At 42.6% G+C, this 16879-nt stretch overlaps 1 protein-coding gene across 8 annotated transcripts in view; it reads right to left on the bottom strand.

Moving 5' to 3' along the window:
* Nucleotides 1-16879, bottom strand: part of synr (BH3-only protein sayonara) — an 86713-nt gene that overhangs the window by 32562 nt on the left and 37272 nt on the right. For 5 of the 8 annotated variants that reach the window (XM_071659191.1, XM_071659196.1, XM_071659197.1 and 2 more), the window contains 4 exons: nt 14851-14919; nt 13710-13757; nt 6407-6579; nt 3502-3640 (listed from right to left, as the gene is read on the bottom strand). In XM_071659191.1, the coding sequence (XP_071515292.1) occupies nt 3502-3640; nt 6407-6579; nt 13710-13757; nt 14851-14919 (429 nt within the window). Of the gene's footprint in view, nt 1-3501; nt 3641-5874; nt 5999-6406; nt 6580-13709; nt 13758-14850; nt 14920-16879 lie in introns of all 8 variants that reach the window. The other 3 variants (XM_071659194.1, XM_071659199.1, XM_071659192.1) reach the window with 2 other exon arrangements.

Here is a 16879-nt window from a genome sequence, read left to right as displayed (position 1 = left end):
AAGACTGAACGCAGCGTCTCATACAAAACGTACGTAAAATCATCCTTAAGTACATGCAACCATCTTAAACTCTACACCTATCATCAAATTTAGGTAAAACAAGACAAGAAGATACTGAATCGTCAAATTATGATCATCAACTACGCCCATGATACACAAGATGGGCCAATGCTCTCCATTTACAAGAGTAAATTTATACACACACACAAAAAAAAAAATTCTTAATTATGATTGTAATTGATTAACACGTGAACCATATGGTGAGTTACACACTTGAGTTACAGGGGGAATCAACACTCTGCTATTCACAGGAGGGGGTTACACACAGTTCACTGGGTGATCACAATATATGGTTCAACCCTCGGTCCAAAAGATTTACAACCCTGGTTTACATGGGATCCACATCCACAACTCGGATAAGGCTCTAAACCCGTCAGTTATAGAGGAATTACATGGGTATGGAGACCCACAATTCATGGGGGAATCAACAGTGTATGTAAACCCCACAGTTAACGGTGGGACTCAAGAGGATATTTACATCCGTAACTTAACATGGAATTAACAGGATATTCGGAGCCATAATTTACGAAGGGTATTTACATTCATAATTTACATAGGGTTTATCCTGCCTTCCTCATTTACTGTATTGCTTTTGAACTGGTCTTCTACTCAGACCGGAGACCTGTGTGAGAGGTCAGAGGTCAAAGGCGAGGCAAGGTCACCCAGTCTGACCAGTGACATGCTAGTTCCACCAATGGCCACAAGAGGGATACTTTCAACAGATATATGACTTGCATCGTCTACGTAATGTAATTTACTAAATATAAGGAAACAGCCACAATTTACAACGGCATGCTCAAAATAGTTAAGAGTTTACAACCTTATCATAACATGCTGTATAGTTAATCGATGTTTAGGCATAAGAGTTTAAATCTGTGCTTTGCAAGTGCGTATATATATATATTAGGTCTACATAATACTAGGTCTAGAATATACAAATTAAGGCTTAGTACAGACATGCAGGTGGATGCCAGTTTCCCTCAATACGGCACCTTACATGCGAATGTGATTAACAATGAAGCAAGGAAGTAATATGTTTATATTACAGTTCTGGCATGCAAAAAGGGCGTGTTTGGAGAGGGGCTGGCAGTACCAGATCACTGGGAAGGGTTGGTATGCCTGGGAGACGAAGATAATCTCATAAAAATCTGAAATTTTTGAAAATTAACGTTTACACGAATAGAACCCGTCCCTCACAGAGATTAGGGTGAGGAGGGGAAAGCCATTTGCTTCAAACCTGCCTCTCAGATAACTTTAATGACCCCAAGTTATCTAAGTACTGGTCGATTAAGTTCGGTTCTAAGCCTGGCGGAAATGGAACCAAGACAGTCCATCGCAAAGTCTTCAGCCATTACAGGGGGAAAAAAGCGGGTTGGCAGGCAATGGGAAGTTATTTCTAAGATCTTTACGCAAATTTTCTCGTCTGTACCTTGTGCTCAGCAGTTCTCAATGACGTATTTCTCTACAGATGCAATTAATGTCCTTAAGGTAAACTACACTGTAAACAGCATGAGGAAAACAAAAATATACCAGCATATAAAACGGCCTACGTGTCTAACTAGCACAGCAAACAAACAAGCAAGCAAGCAGGATCAGCTATGATATCTGGCTTTAACACAGGAGCCCCGTTTTCTTCAACTAATCTTCGGATACGTCTCCCAGGGCTGTGTTAAGTCCAGGGGGGTCACAGAAGAACGCTCTACTGAAATTACGGAATAGAATATCAATTTTGAAAATCGAAGTGAAACTGTTAACATCGAATTACGTTATACGTCCGAGGTCGTAACGAATGACGCACTATTGAGACGATTACAACGTCTGTGACTTACGAAATATATATACTAGATAGATATATACAACCAGGAGAAGCTTACAAGCTATATAAATATATATATATATATATATATATATATATATATATATATATATATATATATATATATACAAAGGCCTGAACTCCCAGATCACGAAGGTACGACTTTTGAGCACCACTACGAATGTACGACATCGTCGTGTCCCAGCATCGTGTCCAAGGGCCGTACCGACGTGCTCAAAGTTGTCAGCACCATAGCGCTATCTACGGGTGCTTGACCTCCCCTTCCCTGACCTGTCTTACGGGTCATATGGGGTCAGCTGCTATACGTATGTATGTGTGTGTGTGTGTGTGTGTGTGTGTGTGTGTATGTATGTGTATGTATGTGTGTGTATGTATGTGTGTATGTATGTGTGTGTGTGTGTGTGTGTGTGTGTGTATGTATGTGTGTGTGTGTGTGTGTGTGTGTGTGTGTGTGGTAGTTAAAATGTTTTACAAACAGGGTATAAAACGAACATGGCAGAGGTTTGCTTTTTATATATATATATATATATATATATATATATATATATATATATATATATATATATATATATATATATATATATGTATATATATATATATATATATATATATATATATATATATATATATATATATATATATATATATATATATATATTGGCTGGGGAAGCTTCGACCCTGAGTGCGAGATGGAATCCATACAACAATGGAGAACTCGGGATTACTTCTCCTCCTTCTACGTGAAGTCACGAACTCGCTCCTCGCTCTTGCTGGGATCAACACTCCGCTCCTCACGCACGCCAGCGGCTCTGGTCGTCTGGCCCCGTGCCGCACACAGCGTATACGACCAGACTCGTACATCTCACACTACCATTGTGGGGTAACGGAGGGCAGTGTTGACCAGCGGTGCGAGCTGGCTTTGTGACGAAGGTGACGGTTCACATGACCCGGCACTCTGCCAAAGCAGCAATTCATGCCTGAAGTTTTCAGGAACACTCCACACGGCCTTGACTTGGCCGGGTTCATGAGGTTATGAAGGCCACTGACTGAAGCTTGGTGTGACCAGCATCGTGAGTTTTAAGGGAAAATCATCCAGAAGCCATGAGGTCCGTTGACGTTATATTAACATATAAAACGAATTGTCTCTCTGCCTTTTTATCTCATACTTTGTTTGTAAAACATTTTCCAAGCAGCGGGTGCGACTGACCTAACCTAGAAGCCTTTCTAACATAACGTTCCCAGAGCCACAGCACCATGAAGCTTTCCAATACAACTGGATGATGTAAAGCTGGACACAACGATCCTCACAACACCGTCGCTGGATTGTAAGACGATGCATAAAGCAGTAAAGACATCACAACACCGTCGCTGGATTGTAAGACGATGCATAAAGCAGTAAAGACATCACAACACCGTCGCTGGATTGTAAGACGATGCATAAAGCAGTAAAGACATCACAAGGTGCCTCACTTAGAAGGCAACATGAGACAATAGGCGAGTGGAAAAAAAGAAAAAGAGGAATTTATAATACAATTATCTCCTCCTCAGGCACTAAGACTCTTACGAGTCGTGGTGGTGTTCACAGACTCGAGGCATTACGCCACCTGCTTATTGAGGGCAATTATGTACTGTGTCTTCTCCTGGGTCATCTGGTCGTCGGAGGAGTTGCCCATCTCCATCAGGGTCGCCTTGATCTCACTCTCATCCGATTCCGGCCTCTCCACGTCATTCTTCTCTCTCCCCCTGAGCAAGTGTAGTAAAGGCGAGGGGGAGAGGAGGCGTGAGTGCGTGTGAGAGCGAGGGAAAGCCGTTTACTTCAGTGATGTGAGAGAGAGAGAGAGAGAGAGAGAGAGAGAGAGAGAGAGAGAGAGAGAGAGAGAGAGAGAGAGAGAGTGGGAGAGAGATTTCTATTCTTCTCAAGTCATGTTTACCGATCCAAATTTACGCCAAGTTTGATAAGCGACGGCGGAGCAGGTGTTCCCCCCTCCCACGCCCTCCACACACCTTCCGTTCCCTTGGCACATTCTTGCTGCTTCTTTCTCATCGACCCTTCACTATCTTGTGGCCGCCACTTGTGGCTTCCTGCCTCGTGGTGGAGCCGACGAAGACCTTACTCTTAAAACCAGATTGACCGCAAACTTGTCTAGTGAAATGTGCCATCATACCGTCGCCTTTCTGGCGCACCATTTGTTATCAAACTCTACGTAAATGGGTCACTGGAAACACTTTTGACACGCATCAAGACTGGCTTCATTCCCCTCAGGTCTACATACATCACTGGTTATCCCAACATACAAAATGCCATCAGCTCTTCGTATTCACTTTTTTTTTAACATCTTCGATATTTTCAGCGGACATACGGAGCCTTAAGCTAAAGCGCAGACAGGCAAGAAGCTTACAGCTTTCATGAATAGCACAGCTTTGCTTGATGAATATCAATCTCAGCTTTCTTACTGTCCTTGAAATCCTGACTGGCGTTCAGCCTCGAAGCTGTTTCGTCATCAAATAATCATTTTTCCACTCTTATTCCTGTTCAAGATTTTTGCCTTTCAAGATAATGTATTTTACCCTCAAATAGCTTGTTACACAGGAGATTCGAACCAGCGTTTCGCGTTGGTTCATTCTGTGGGATGACTGGTTCACTCCCCTCCCTTCTGAGCAACATTCGCGTCTCAGAAATATTTGTTGTACATTTGTAAGGTAAAAATCGTAATGTATCATCATGTCTGTTGAAGTATACGCGTATATCATACGGCCATTCTTCCCTGAACGTCCACTTGTGTCCCTCTTGGTTTGAACTTTTCTGGGTCTATAGATGCAATCCTGTATGTTTCGTCTACTTCGTCTTCATTCACTGCATCCAGAATACACATGACAAACACACGCACATCATCACAAGGAAGTCCTAGGGTGACGCAAAAATATTCTGATTACAGCAGAAATCTCATTAATATTCACTTTGGTCTGTGGTGACACTCGCTAGGCGTTCCTTGTTTACAAAGCAAGACGAGGATTTCATCTCCTTTACCAGACGTACTGCATCATGACCTTTAACTAACCTCGACTGTGAAGTGGTTAAGTGGATACCAGAAGCAACAACAGGTCAGCCTACAACACCAGTGACACGCCACACTGATTTCCAAATTCCATCCCGGTTCCATTTGGCCTCTCTGTATCTATCATGATTCGGGCACGCTCTGTCTGTAGCTTTCGCACAAAACATGTAACAGTGTAATCATGTCTTCCGGCTAAAGAAAAAAAATATATATATATTCATACACCAAATGGACAAAATCTTTTTGGTTTCTAGAATGAAGCAGAGGAAACTATTATTATCCAGTAATTGAGAGGCTTTCATGTTGGAACATAATGTTCAGAGACAACACACCCTCGTCTCAACGCTGGTAATGCAATGATGTTAGGGAGAAAATCACAAAATAATTTCCAGGTGGAGTTAGAATGCCCCTCACCCAGCTGCTGACGTGGGTTTTCCTGTGCAGTGAGGGTGAAGGCCGATGTGTGACTAGTAAACGATCGTTCCCCTCAAAATCACTGCAAGAGCCTCGCGACATTACATGGAGAGATGATGATGTTTAGAATCAGGCGGTTAGATAGTTTAGTTTTACAAATGAGATGATTAGTCAGTGCTAAGTTAAAAATAAGATGCTATCACACAATTTCTCCAGTACTTCTGGCAACCTCAAGAGGGTGTTTAATGCAGTGTTTTAAACTAGTTTAACACAAGGTCATTACCCAAGGAGCATTCTTAGTCCCGGTAACCTTATGTGGGTAAGGTAGGTAGGTAGGTAGGTAGGATTTCTACTGGAGGGCAGGTTCATAACAAGTTACACACACGTCTTTAAGTATCCATTACTGTGCGAGGTTGGCACACAAAACACAGGTGGCCTCACGGTACCACGCAGGTAGGTACACACACACACACACACACACACAGTCATCACACTTGGTATCTCTACCTTCCTGTTGGCTGCGTCCAGGTACCTCTCCTGCTCTGGGGTCAGCGGCTCTTCGTGTATCCCATTTTCTATAAAGAATTGGCGCGTCTCCACAGAGTCCGCTGCTGTCTTTCCAAAGGCAGCGCTGGCCCAGTGACATTCAGTTTTATCATGATGTAAGGGGCAGATAACAGTTTAAGAAACATACCTTGGGGGTTTATATTACCTTAAGAGTATTAACTTACAAGAATTAGAAGAGAACGGTATGTCAACAAGGAAATCAATCAAGGTACGTAGTATTAGACACTTAATAAGCAAAGAAAATGTGATAATACTCATAATTACCTATACAAAACTTACATTATGTTAATAAATAAATTTAGGTTCTTGAAAAATGAGTATTTCCACTGAAGAAAAGTAGTTTTCATATATTTTTTCTTCTTATATCAAGTGATTACATTTTGCTACACGTCTCAGCGGTGATCAGAGCCACAAGCTACGACCTAACACGTCCTCCAATACGGCGACCTACGACGACCAATCGTATACTTACGTCTGTTCCTCCAGATCCAGGACTTTGCTTTCCATGATGTTGATCTCCTGGGTCAGTCTGGCCAGTTCGTTGGACTTCATCTCCAAGGTGGGGATGAGGCTCGTATTCTCCTCCTCTGCGATGTCCCTCTCGATCTTAAGGTACTCCTCCAAGGTCGAGCGGTCGATCGTGATCTGCCGTGACCACAGAGGTCGAGAACAGAAGAGAGTTAAATGGTGTCGGGAGATGAGTGACATACAGGCTACGACTTAAGTCTTACCCTCAAAGCATACTGGCGGTAGGCAACCATATCCTGTTTTTCTCGCAAATACATACTTCCCATAACTACGTAAATAAAACTCCATGTTGGCGACTGTCATTTCCGAGAGCTCATTTGAATTAACTACGTGCGTCAGGTCATAGGAAATGTTTTATTTAAGAGGTTGACATAGAAAACAGTCGGAGGGAAACAATTATTAAGAAAGACTTCACATGAACCATATATAAACAGATCAAACCTGAGGATCTTAGAATTATCTAAAACACGTGAAGATTAGAGTCATAATTATAATTATAATTCGACTGGTGGCTAAACAGTGATGGACTCATAAAACAACATTTTTCTTTACATATAATTCGTGTCTCCAATTTTCAGTAGACAGCCATTTACATACAACAACAACAACAACAACAACAACAACAACAACAAAAATCGCGTCAACATTTGTCTTTCATTTCCTCGTGTGTATGTCTGACGCATGGTATGGATTCTGGTTTATTGACTCTCATTTGTTGACGCGTAATCACAACTAGCGAAATACTTGCACCCTATAATTTACCTGAAGGAGAAAATATAATAAAAAGTTCAAAAATACGGCCGCACGGAAAATAATGTCCCACCCCCCTCCACCCCGGAACATATATACACACGAACCAGACCTTCGTAAATCATCTTTAAACTGGCTATGTGCACTTCAGTCACCCTCCCGCTGTGGGAGTGAGAGGGAGAGTCGTGGTGTACATACGGTGCAACGGACCGTCCATTCCTCCTAGGTTATTATAAAGCATTTTAAAGAAGACAGGATCATGTCTATTCCAAGCTCCATATATATATATATATATATATATATATATATATATATATATATATATATATATGATGTGATTATTACATGAAAGTGCACTTGGGAAATTATCGTGTTTCATTTTCCCGGTGGACTCATAGGAATATATATATATATATATATATATATATATATATATATATATATATATATATATATATATATATATATATATATATATATATCTTCCTCTACTTATGCATTTATCTTGTTTAGAACGCTGTGTTGCGGGAGCTGACGAGAGAAGAACAGTTCAATCTAAAGTTCTATTACCACCTCCATCACCACAAACTACTTCCTGCCTGCGGTGCACCAACACGGAGCAGGTCGCCGTAGGTTAACAGACCTTCCGCTGGTGCATAAACCGAGAGCATAAATTGATTGCCTTGAGAAGGGGATGAAAGAAAAAAACCCGTCTGTCTTCAACTAAATGTATTCCACGTTTGATGAAACGCGAGTTAATTTGCCTCTAATGATGCGGCGAAGCGACTGGGATTGCAAACTCATCTTTCACATTCGTCATCATGAACAGAGAGTCCTCTAGCCCTTTATTCTTTCGTGATGTCACAGAGGTTTTCGTGTAGACACGCACGGACACACGAATACATGGGAGGCAACTGGGGTGAGCTGAAATATGTGATGATTAACGGGCATTCGGTCGTATACAGTCGAGGAGAGCGAGATGAGAATGAGAGAATGGGAGAGCAGAGTTAGTACCCCTCTCTCTCTCTCTCTCTCTCTCTCTCTCTCTCTCTCTCTCTCTCTCTCTCTCTCCACGAATACCCACCGTGATCGCGGGGGGGGTCTTCATCGCGTCACTCATAAAGCCCAGACAACCAGTTACGACTCCGCCATCAAAGGAATAGCTTCCATGTGCACCCAAGACCCTATGACCTTTCCACCGAAATCATTGTACACAACCTGTAAAACTAACCCCTGATTTAATTCCGGGTGTTCCTTGTGGCGCTGAATATTTTCACGGTAAAATGCCAAAGGTCTCGGGGGGTGTTATGGAATATTTCCTTGCCGTTCATAGCTAACCTATTTCACGGGATCTTATCTTCGGCTGAACAGATCCTCCTCCCGGATAGGTAAGTCTGCTTCCACTGGGTTCAGACTCCACATCTTCACTTCGAAATCTCGCGGAAAGGCGAATGGTTTGCGACACGCATCACAATGATGCCAACGCGCACCCCGTTTTTCCGCCACGTTTGCCCGAGCCATACGTTACCTAACCTGAGGACTGTATTAACTATATCATGTACATGTAATATGAAATGTTCATCAGTGTAATACTCCCCTGTGATAGGATTTCAAACGGATTCCGTCCTTCCGCTGACAAGAGCAGCCCGAGGTGGTGCGGGGCACGGGCGGTTGCCATGGTAGCGCCGCGCTGATTGGCAGCACCGTCCACCAATGAGCGAGCGCCGTGGTATTTAAAAGGTAGATATACCGCGTTACACTGTCTGGCCACAACGTTAACCTCTTCGGTAAGACGAACAACGTCTATGGGGTCAATTCTCCGTCGTACTCAGAGCCTCTCCATAGCTACTCATCTAACACTAAATCCGGGAAATACTCTCGCTTTATAAGAGGGTCGCTTGTTTAGCTTTCCCGTCGTGCCTTCCTGAGGATCAATTCAAAACTGGTAGGTGGGTTGAGAGCTTATTATGATAGAACTCAAAGGAGGAAGTCATTTGCATTCAGCGAGGCCCAGCGGCTGGACAAGCCATCGGTAATGTCCAAGACTTCATACTTCAAGAACCCGTCCCAACTCATCATCACATCAGGACTCTCCGTGAACCACTCCACGACCAGTTACACGACCACCAAAACGACCACTGAACACCACCACAACTAAGAGACCACCGACGGCTGGGTTAACCAACAACCAGTTATGCACACGATCAAAACGACACGAGCCTCCTAGCCATCCGCCGCCACCTTCACCTAAACGACAACCAGAAGCCATAACACAAACGACAGAATCACCACAACCACAATGGCAGTTACAACATGGCGAAACGACACGTACCTCCACATCCCAGGCAACTGTGCATGAACGACAAAATGACTTCAAAGCCTCCAGGGCACGACCATCAGGGGCGACGACCACCACCACCCACAGAGCGTATGCAGGAACATACGCTTTTCCATGCTTTACGCACCAACCCTGTAAATCTATGGAGTCACCACACATGAAGCGCGAGATCAACAAGTAATTTTCAACACCAAGATTTGATCTTCTTTACCTCGGCGTCTTTGACCAAAAGCAAGGTCAAAACAAACACCGTTTTTCAAGCCATATTACTTGCAGCAGAGTGGGTTAATTTGCATTTAATACTCAAGCGTTTATCAACTCTAAAGGTGCCCACAGTCTGGCACAGTGGGAGTGTACGTAGTCTCAGGGTTAACTCAGTTCAAGATGGTGTTTTTTTTTTAAGATCTTTCGGTTGGTTGATGTGGGCTGGCGTTGACGACCCCTTAATCCACACAGCCAACCCTCAACCGTACACGATATTAGATTCTGAAGGAGAGATCTCAGAAACTATTCCTCTTTACCCTTTTCAGGCACGACGGTATGACCCTTGAGCATAATGTTGCAACCCTTGATAGCGACGTAAGACCGTTGAGCACGACGGTACAACCCCTGAGCACGACAGGAAGACTCTGGTTATGCTGACTTGCCTTCCTCACTGATACACACACACACATACACACACACACACACACACACACACACACACACGATGTCTCCAATAAATAATGTTTTATGGTCCAGCCAATGTAGGAGTAGGAGTGTAAATCCTCATGCTAGAAGGGGAGGGAGGGAGGGGGGGGCGACTGTAAATCACCAAGAAGGGGTGTAAATCGTAAATCAAGATAACCAGAGACACTAGAGAATAATACAAAGGGGGTGGGTTGGCGGTGGGGTCCATAAATAATCATTGCCAATTTAGACCTAAACACAAATATACATATAGAAGCGTTTACAGTTCTGCCATTAATTTCTTTTTTTTCTTTGCGCCAGGGAAGTCTTTCCTGAGTGTCTTCTGCCAGTACAGGCAACGAAATGTCCCCACTGTTAACGGGGTCATCTTCCTCGAGCTAAACCAGGGGAAAAAAACAAACATATATCAAAGTCTTCAAAATTACCGTCCCCATCATTCCTACTGTGTCTCCATGTGTTAAGCTGGACGCACTATTTCACACGTGTTACTGTCGAATATAAGTACCTAGCTTAGGTGTGTGTGTGTGTGTGTGTGTGTGTGTGTGTGTACACAGGGAGAGACAAGGTACATACATACAGAGGCAAGAGACGGGGCAACACAAGGGTAAAACCCTCTCCCTCCCTCCCTCTCCGTAACACACCACTAGCAATGACCCACACAAGTCCCAGGACTTGAGCCATCCCTCTTGGCATTTTTCCTCGAGCTTAGGGTGAGAACGTCGTGTTGTGGAGGAGGGGGGTGGGGACGCAAGGGGGGAAGCTCAAGTGGAGAAAATACACGAGAATGACACATAAATCCTGACACATCTTTACGAGTTTCATGCGGGAGGAATGCCAAGAGACATGATGCAGATGTGTGGGATTTATCACACACTATGCACATGGGTACACAGTAAACTTCCCACCAGAATGGAACGATCAATTGCTCAACATGCAATACCACATACCACCACTACATACGTGCAGAGACCCATTGCTAACAGTTATGGGAATGAGTCACTGTAATCGTAAGTTGGCTACGATGAATTCCATCAGACTGGGAGAGACAAATCCGCTACATGAACCCAATATAATGAGGTTGTACACCCTGCGGGTCGGTCTGACGACAGGACTGGAAGCCTTGATCTCTACGATTTGCGGATTCCAGTCTTCTAACATTCGTGTTAATCATACAAAATATAAGTCCTAGTTATCTGGAGGAACTGTAATTAACTCAGCCTTGGTGAGACTAAACACCTATTTACTGTAACTGAAAATAAAAGCGTGTAGTAAAATGGAATCGGTCTACCATCTTCTACAAATCATTTCCCTGCAAGTAAAGACAAAGTTGTTTTTGTTAAAGACAATACCAACGTACACTAAAAACAGAAGCATCACTCAAAATACAAAATGCATGCTTTAACAACACACTGAATCATCTATAAAACGTGCACATTCTCGACAGAGTGAGAGAGAGTTGCTGGACACAAACACACACACGAGTGATGAAATAAAACAAATAAAAATGTCGTCAAACAAGCAAACAGTAATTTGATCGTGGCACCAAACCATGAGAGGAATACGTCTATATCAGCCCCTTTAAGCACGGCCGTACGATCCCGGAACACGACGGTACGACTGTTGGTGGGGAAGGTACGCTGACCTTTGACCTGACTTTAACGGATCAAGTCGGAGACCAGAGATCGTATAGTCGTCGTCGCCCTCCAATGTCGTAATGTCGTGCTCAGGAGTCGTACCGCCTAGCTGATGGGTTAAGCAGGGTACTTACCCTCGTAATTTCATCATCAGACCAGCAATCGTTAATCGTAACGAGGTCATAGCAGGATGAAGGATTTGCCCTGGTGAGCAGGGAAGGACAAAAGGATGAATTGACCATAAGAAGGATTCTGCATTGTGTTGCAAGATAAGGACTTGAGGGGGTTGCAAGACAGGATGTGAGACGTCAGAAGAAAAAAAACAGATTTAGGATACGTTAGATGATAAGGATTTTGGGTTCGTGTATTGCTGGAAAAGGGTTTAGGATCTGTATGTCACAGGATAAGTATGTCATCTAAAGAGTCCTACAGAAACCAAAGGAGTGTAAACCAACCAGAAATATACGTAGAGAAACCCAACATAATAACAGAAATGGAAGTGGTGCGATGGTACAAAGAGTCACTTTAGAGAAATTTATGACAGTATTCCATTAAGAGAAATTCGTAAGTGCCTTACGTAATGGACCTGGAAATAATGTGATATTTTCCTGTATCGTCTTTTGAATTCGTATCATCTTTTGAATTGATGTTAAAAAGGCATTTATTAGAACTGTAATGAAATAAGCCTCAGAAAATTTGCATCAAAAAGTACTAAAACTCCGGTGAACGTGCAGTTCTACCTTAATATCCCTCTAACTCAAGCCCGGAATGTTACATGAACCTGGTTTAATATACAGTTTTTTTTCCATTCTAGCGTTACGAGAGCTATTGCAACAAAGTCTATCAACCGTCTACTGCCTCGAATAGCGATGAGACTTTAGCATGTATGTACGAGGTCAACAATGTGTGGTTCTGTGTGGGATCTCTTTCAGAAGTTAATACATCAAAAAACTTAAGTTTATGTAAATTAACTTATCAAGTCTTCAGAATCTTATGTTTTTTCTGTCTGAAACATCCGTAGATACTTCATAATTGTACGTTTTAGCTGGTTTTAGAAATACCAAATGAGAAAAAACTTCTTTTTTGGAATACGTTTCAGAACATTTACTTTATGAAAATTATATCTTAAAATGTGTTGATTAACTGCACACAAGAGAGGCGCCTTACTTCAGCATGCTCCTTCTGGGTCTCATAAGATGAAAAGTTCTGATCCTTAACTTCTGGTTAAGTTAGAGAAGAAAAGAATATTCTGTTAAGTTAAAAGTTCAGCAAAAGAACGGATGAAGAAAAAGAAAGGCAACGAATATATATATATATATATATATATATATATATATATATATATATATATATATATATATAGAGAGAGAGAGAGAGAGAGAGAGAGAGAGAGAGAGAGAGAGAGAGAGATTGTGAGTAAAGTAGCCTTCAGTGAAGTCTGATATTTCAAAAAAAAAAAAAGTCAAAATACTGAATTCGTCAAGACAAAAAAGGTTTAGTTTGAAGGTTCAAAATGCAGTCTGAGAACAGCCAAGGTTCAACAAAAGCTTCACACTAAAAACTTTGTGGAAAGAGTATTTGGAACTTCACAGAAAAGTTTCTCCGGGCAAAGTTTCAAGGTTAAAAAAAAATAAAAGCAGTCCAGCAAAAGGGGTCTAAGATCAACTAACAGTGAAGTGCATCATGGTTTTCGATGAAAACCAAAGCTCAACGAGAGGTTCAACGAGAGGTGCAGTAAGAAAAAATAAAGATGGAACACAGGTTCAACGAAGATTCTATCGTTATAAAGGTCTACCAAACGGTGAGGGTAAACGAGGAATGGAACATGAACTTACATCCTTAGAGACGAGAGGTCGATCTTTGACCTTCTGCATGTGTTGCAGCTGTAATGATTGTTACAGTTGTTGGGGGAGCAGGTAACAAGCATCGTTTACTTTACAACCTATATACAGAAAAACACTAAAACATTCAGTCAGTAAGCACTCAGGTAAAGCACATCAACATTCGTCGAAATAACCATATTAATACTTTACAGAAAAACATGTTTGATAATAATCTCACTCATTACTTTCAACCTATTAAACATTATATATATATATATATATATATATATATATATATATATATATATATATATATATATATATATATATATATATCACTTCCGTGTCCTGCGTCAGCAAGGTAGCGCCAGGAAACAGACGAAGAAAGATCCATCCACTCTCTTACACACACACACACACACACACACACACACACACACACACACACACACACACACATCTATATACATATATACAAATTTTATACAGGAGAAGGAGCAGCATTCACATCAACGACAATATCCTTCATGGAGATCATGCAAACCTTGAAGCTGTTACAAAATTGGTACATATGGGTAAAGCATGGTCCACTACGGGAAGGGGAGGATGGGGTGTGTAGGGGGAGGGAGGGGGTGATAATTAGTTCATGTATGGGAATAACTGTGATACTGATGACATCACTGGAGTGCAGTAGGGAACCACGTCCATATAGGTCAGTGTAGAGAGGGTGATTCATCATGTGGTACAGAACACCAAGGGAGTACATCTACGTACATCATCCACTTGAGCTCCCTGTGTCACAACAAGTGGACACCTGTACGTTATACAGAGGTAACGGGTCGTTACCAGAGTGGAACTTCTCTAGGTTATGGCAAGTGGACATCTGCATATTACAGTAAGTGGACAACTGAACGTTACAGCAAGTGGAGGTCTGCACGTTACAGCAAGTGGAGGTCTGAACGTTACAGCAAGGGGAGGTCTGAACGTTACAGCAAGTGAACATCTGTACGTTACAGTAAGTGGACATCTGTACGTTACAGCAAGTGGACATCTGCACGTTACAGCAAGTGGAGGTCTGAACGTTACAACCAAGCGAATACATCTGCACGTAACATCAAGTGGACACTGGTGAGGTTGTGGTTGTGGTACTCACGTCATGGGTGTTGTTGTTGTTGGCGAAGGGGTCCAGGCTGGAGCGCCGGCCATTACCTCCACTCACCCCCTGTGACGGTGGTCAAGACGACGCGTCGGGTCGGGCGACCCCCAGGCGCGGTGGGCAGGAGGAGGAGGAGGAGGGAGCAGCGGCGGCGGAGGACGAGGAGGAGGAGGAGGAGGGAGCAGCGGCGGCGGAGGACGAGGAGGAGGAGGAGGAGGAGCAGCGGCGGCGGAGGACGAGGAGGAGGAGGAGGAGGGAGCAACGGCGGAGGAGGAGGGAGGGAGGGAGAGGAAGAAAAGAGAAAGAGAATTATGTATTAGTAGCGCATCAGCAAAGACGAAACATTAAGGGAATTTTTGATGACATTTTAACAACAGCATCAACCAACGAAACATTAAGAAACATTATCAAGGAGACTTACATAAAAGTATACGGGAAAGTATAATGAACACAGAGAAGAGCATCGAGACACGAAATATTATGGATATGATAAACATTAATTTCAAAACCGAAAAAAAAAACTATATTGGAAAATGTGGATGTTCTATTTTTCTCGTTTTGATACGAACAACAGATAATGAGAAATAGCAAATAAAGTTGAACTGACAAACGAAAAGTTCAAGGGCAAATGTGACTGATTTTTAATCTTAAAGACAATAAATGCAACGAAGAAAATTAAAACCACAACAAGAAACGAGCAATGAATATGTGATATGAACAAATCATCTTGATAAAGGGACAATGAATGACAAGGATTGATACATTACGATACGAGGAAAAACCCATGATGAAGAACACAAATATAACACTCAGAATATAACATGAATAGAGTGAACAACTCTCAGATGATATCAAGAACACGGAAGGCTTATAAAAACAACCTGGTTTGATACGGAAAGAATACAAACTGGCACGAATATTTAGATAAAGACTGGCACGAATATTTAGATAAAGACTGGCACGAATATTTAAATAAAGACTGTCACGAATACTTAAATAAAAACTGTCTCGAATATCCAAATAAAAACGGAAGATAAACATGGGAAGAAAATATGTAGAGGGAAGGAGGGAAAAGGTGGAAGAAAACAGGTATGAAGGGAAAGACGTGAGGAGCTGCTGGAAGGAAGGACCACCTTCAAGGAAGCCGAGGGAACATTTCTCAAGTTTACAACATCACCTAAAAGCAAAACGGCCGCCACAGTGGCTAACGTGCACGGGTTATGAGGTGTCGCTGGCCTGTGTGTGTGTGTGTGTGTGTGTACACCACCCGGGTACAGATCATCATCTGCCTGTATTAGTCCTGTAATCAACTGACTCTGATAACATGTGTGGGTTTTTGTTGGAGAACATATCTTACGACATCACCACAGCACACGTCGCCAACGATCAACACTATCTCCAACACTACACCCTCCATCACCAGTAAGAGGTCTGAAGCCTCCATCACCCAGAACCTGCACCAGCTACAACCATCCCCAACACCATCTCCAACATTACCACCACCACCACCATCAACACCCTGAACCACATCAGCTCAACCATCTACAACAACACCACCACCACCACTTAAACTCCAACAGCAACAGTACCTAAACCATATCGTCTTGGTCAACAGCGAACCAGACAAGCAAACAAGACCCTTAAACAACCTAACTCACTCACCCCAGAGCACGTGACCTTTGACCCTCAGAGCACGTGACCTTTGACCCTGGCTCCGTAAACTTCCGAACCAGATTGAAAGCAGGTTTCCAATATCGAGGGAGGGAGGGAGGGGGCAGGGTAATTATCATAATCATTCTTAAAGGATTGAATTATGAATTATGGCCTGTGGATGAGATATGGCTTCTTAATCTCCCAACCTCTTCTGACCCTGATGAGTAAGGCGATCACCTCAATATTCTCTATGAACAGTCGACCTAACCTGCTATCCTGGTAGACTTCTTGTGTTGAGGGAATACTGGCTCGTCTGGTTCTTCACTATTCTGGGTCTGTAGGTGTTACAGGGGGAGAAATATTGGTGTGGGGG

Source organism: Panulirus ornatus, chromosome 67, assembly GCF_036320965.1.
Source record: "Panulirus ornatus isolate Po-2019 chromosome 67, ASM3632096v1, whole genome shotgun sequence".
Classification (NCBI taxonomy): Eukaryota; Metazoa; Arthropoda; class Malacostraca; order Decapoda; family Palinuridae; genus Panulirus; species Panulirus ornatus.
The sequence above is the reverse complement of the archived record's forward strand: the minus strand, read 5'-3'. Positions and strand labels throughout refer to the sequence as shown.